Genomic DNA, 4,022 nt, shown 5'->3' with positions numbered 1-4,022 from the left:
TGAGCTTAAGAGTGACCAAAGAGACTATTTTCCTCCACTCAACACACGCCTCTATCTGTCGCCAAAAGGCCAATCCTGTTGCCTTTCAATAAGTATAATAATATTATACAAACATTTGCATTCTCTCTCTATTTGTTGGGATTTCAGTCCAGTTTATGCAGTTGTTCTTCAACCCATTTTCTTGCAGTTCCAAGGTTAGTACTGTACTTGTGTTTAGCCATGTTTCATGGAAAGCTTTGGTGGGATATTGCCTTTTTTTGGGATGGGACCAGGATCTTGATTTTGGGCCATTTCCACGTCTGAGATCTGTAAAGTTAGAGAAAGGGATGAAAGTCGTTATTTTTAGAGTAATTATTGTTGTTTTACTGCTTTTGACTTTAGTTTTCATCTTTCACAAATGGTATTGACGCGTGATATGCCATGTTTTCTTGGTCTATTTTTTGTTCTCCATCAATTCTAGTTTTACAATGCAAATCTTCTGAATCTATTTCCATTGGATGATATAATAAAATCTCATGTATTTAGTAATGCATTTATCAGGAAAGTGAAAAATGGCGCAAATCTTGGCTCCTTCTGCTCAATGGCGAATGAGAATTGCGAAGAACACAATGGATGCAAGTCCATTGAGTACAAAGATGTTGGGCTCCTCACTTGTTTTGAAGCAAAACGAGAAAGGGATGGTTAAAAGCTCATCCAAATTCCGAGTTTTTGCTGCCTTGCCTAGGGAGAATGGGACAATCAACCGTGTGGAACAGTTGCTGAACTTGGACTTGGCTCCATACACTGATAAAATCATTGCTGAATATATATGGTATGGTTTCATGTTCTAAGTTAAGCTTCAGATTCCTTGTTTTCTGTCACTGATACTTATTTTACTGCCATTGCCTTAGGATTGGAGGATCAGGAATCGATGTTCGTAGCAAATCAAGGGTACAAGAAACTGGTTAATCTATTGAGTTCTCTTTATGCAGTGTGACAAGAATGCATTTGTTTCAACCTTTATCTGTTGTGTAATGTATTCAGACTATATCGAAGCCGATCGAGCACCCTTCCGAGCTTCCAAAGTGGAACTATGATGGATCAAGTACAGGGCAGGCTCCTGGAGAAGATAGTGAAGTCATCTTATAGTAAGATTGTCTGCTCAAAGTATTGGATAATGTTTTCCTTTCAATTTCACCCTTTAAGTTTATCTGTGGCAATCTTTTACGCAGCCCTCAAGCGATCTTCAAGGATCCATTCCGTGGTGGCAACAACATTTTGGTGAGTCAATGAATTTGATGATAGTTGCTTAAGTTCGTTACTCAGCTGCCTGATTTTGTTTGAAGTATTATGTCACATGAATATAAGACTCGTTTTTCGTATATGCGCATGATCCAAAACAGGTTATATGTGACACATATACCCCAGCAGGTGTGCCCCTTCCGACAAACAAGCGCCACAAAGCAGCTCAGGTTTTCAGCGACCCTAAGGTTGTTGCTGAAGTTCCATGGTAATTTCTTCTGCTGATTGTCTGGAAATTTTGTCAACAATGTATGTTTTGAACACCATGGGGTGGGTGTTGAGGAATAAAGAAACTCGACGACATTCCACAAAGTTTGTGTTAAGAATAGAGTTTTGTAACACTGTTTTGCTCTTGGGGAACCAACTTGTATTAGGTATGGCATTGAACAAGAGTACACTTTACTACAGAACAATGTAAAATGGCCGTTAGGTTGGCCTACTGGAGGGTACCCTGGTCCTCAGGTAACATCGGTTTTACATGGGACAAATTACTGGCGCTATCAGTAAACAATCAACTGATGGTCTTGCATTTGCTGAATGTACAGGGCCCTTACTACTGTGGAGCAGGGGCAGACAAATCATTTGGAAGAGACATATCCGACGCTCATTATAAGGCTTGTTTATATGCTGGAATTAATATTAGTGGTACCAACGGAGAGGTTATGCCTGGGCAGGTCTCTTTCCTCAACTCCTAATTTCTTTAGTGAACTTGCTTATATATCTGGTCCTCTAGTTAAGGCTTTCTTAAAATGGATGCTTCATGCAGTGGGAATTTCAAGTCGGTCCAAGTATAGGGATTGAAGCAGGGGATCACATCTGGTGTGCAAGGTACCTCCTTGAGGTAAGCCATTTTTTAATGATCCTTAAATTTGAAAAGTTCGGCGTGACTTTTAAAACAATTTGAGCTCCCTTGACCATCAATATTCCTATCTCCACCCCTTGATTGAAATGACACTTGGTTTCTTGATTGATGTCTTTATATTCACCATCTTGGCAGAGAATTACAGAACAAGCTGGAGTTGTTCTCTCGCTGGATCCAAAGCCAATTGAGGTACGAATTAAGTTTGTTCTGTATGTTTGTTTTTTTTTTTTCCTTTGGTCCCAAAACAAGAAAAGCTAATTTATTAGCATATGATGAGACATTCAGGGTGACTGGAATGGTGCAGGATGCCACACAAACTACAGGTAATCATAAATTTTCTTGATTCAACTGTCGCTTCCTATTCACTTGTAGTCTTTGCCCCGAAGCAACCTCGAAAGCTTGCTTTATTAGATCTTTATTGCTTAAGCAACTCTACTTCGATAAAAACAAGTTTTGTTTCAATGCATGGTCTGCTCCGTTGCTCGTACCAAGAAAACTCACTATTAATTATTGATTTCTTTCAGCACCAAAAGTATGAGAGAAGAAGGGGGGTTCGATGTGATCAAGAAGGCGATTTTGAACCTTTCGCTACGCCATAAAGAGCATATCAGTGCTTATGGAGAAGGAAATGAGAGAAGATTGACAGGAAAGCATGAAACTGCCAGTATCAACACATTTTCATGGGTATGATTGGAATTTCCACATACATTTTTGGACAACTTCCACATACATTTTTGGACACCAGTACAAGCAAATGGAAAAATAGGCAAAAAAAACTTTCTTGAATGCATACTTTTATCGATTCAATATTTTTTGCAGGGAGTCGCTAACCGTGGCTGTTCGATTCGTGTGGGACGTGACACTGAGAAGAATGGCAAAGGTTTGAGTTCTTTATTTTACTCTTGGACAATGTAAAGGAGCGTTCTATATTTCATCTGTACTCTTCTTGATAAACTAGTTTTTCTTTGGTAAAGGTTATTTGGAAGATAGACGCCCAGCATCTAACATGGATCCATACGTTGTGACTGCATTACTCGCCGAATCTACAATCTTGTGGGAGCCAACACTTGAAGCAGAAGCGCTTGCTGCTCAGAAACTTGCATTGAAGGTGTAAAAAGCCATCGGACGTGTAGGGAGTAAAACCGCAACATGGGCTCGATTCAGGACTTGTTCTATATTCATAAGATCCCTTTGATGTGTGTGAACAAGTGACTCAAATGGGCAATTTCTCATACTCTCAGAAAAGTCGCTTCAACATAAGTTGCTGGGATTGGTGTTCTTGAATATCTTAGCTTGAATATCTTAGGCAGTCTTTCAGTATTAACTTTTATGTGGAACTTATTCTCTTTGTTGAAAGGACGAAAAGTTCAGCTGTTTTTATTTTTACAAGTTTTATATTCATTTTGGAAATCGTATTGGACCCAAGTTTTTCTGTCCCATTTGAATCAACCAGTGAACCAATCATCAGTACAAATTGTTTTCAATGGCATGAGTCCAGGTTAATAGGCGTGTCATTTTTGTGCTGACAATAATAATAAAAGAAATTCATATTCCTTTTACTGGTGGCTTGCAGGGCAAAGCCGCAAAGGCCAGGAATGTGTCCAAGTTGCACAATTGCCTTTGGATTGCAAACACCTATACATAAATGCTAAATAATTTCGAATTCTTGGATTTATAAATCATTCGAACATATTGAGTCCATTATGATTAAGATTTTAAAATCCAAATTGGCCAAATCTTCCAGGCCAAGTGCACTCGTTTATTGACATCTCAATAGACGAGTTCACCCTATCCTAAGCTAAGTTGAGAAGTAAAACTTGTTGAACAGAGAGGTTTGAAGACAGAAAGAAACCTTCAATTTAGATGTGTGACATGTTTC

The 4,022-nt window shown here is 38.9% G+C and overlaps 1 protein-coding gene across 3 annotated transcripts; it reads left to right on the top strand.

Annotated features, from left to right (window-relative positions):
* On the top strand, positions 1 to 3,523 carry LOC140961492 (glutamine synthetase leaf isozyme, chloroplastic-like). Of its 3 annotated transcripts, none has more exons than XM_073420046.1 (14): positions 1 to 194; positions 541 to 811; positions 891 to 930; positions 1,024 to 1,127; positions 1,212 to 1,260; positions 1,383 to 1,489; positions 1,656 to 1,743; positions 1,827 to 1,955; positions 2,048 to 2,122; positions 2,279 to 2,332; positions 2,429 to 2,466; positions 2,668 to 2,827; positions 2,963 to 3,023; positions 3,118 to 3,523. In XM_073420046.1, the coding sequence occupies exons 2-14, from the start codon at positions 552 to 554 to the stop codon at positions 3,255 to 3,257; spliced, it is 1,305 nt and encodes a 434-aa protein (XP_073276147.1). In that variant the 5' UTR covers positions 1 to 194; positions 541 to 551; the 3' UTR covers positions 3,258 to 3,523. The 3 variants fall into 3 exon arrangements, with proteins under 3 accessions (XP_073276147.1, XP_073276150.1, XP_073276148.1); XM_073420049.1 differs by having other exon boundaries at positions 31 to 194; positions 546 to 811; XM_073420047.1 differs by having other exon boundaries at positions 31 to 198; positions 546 to 811.
* Positions 3,524 to 4,022: the final 499 nt, after the last annotated feature.

This window comes from Primulina huaijiensis, chromosome 16 (genome assembly GCF_012295235.1).
Source record: "Primulina huaijiensis isolate GDHJ02 chromosome 16, ASM1229523v2, whole genome shotgun sequence".
Taxonomy (NCBI): domain Eukaryota; kingdom Viridiplantae; phylum Streptophyta; class Magnoliopsida; order Lamiales; family Gesneriaceae; genus Primulina; species Primulina huaijiensis.
This window is presented reverse-complemented; position numbering and strand designations above follow the sequence as displayed.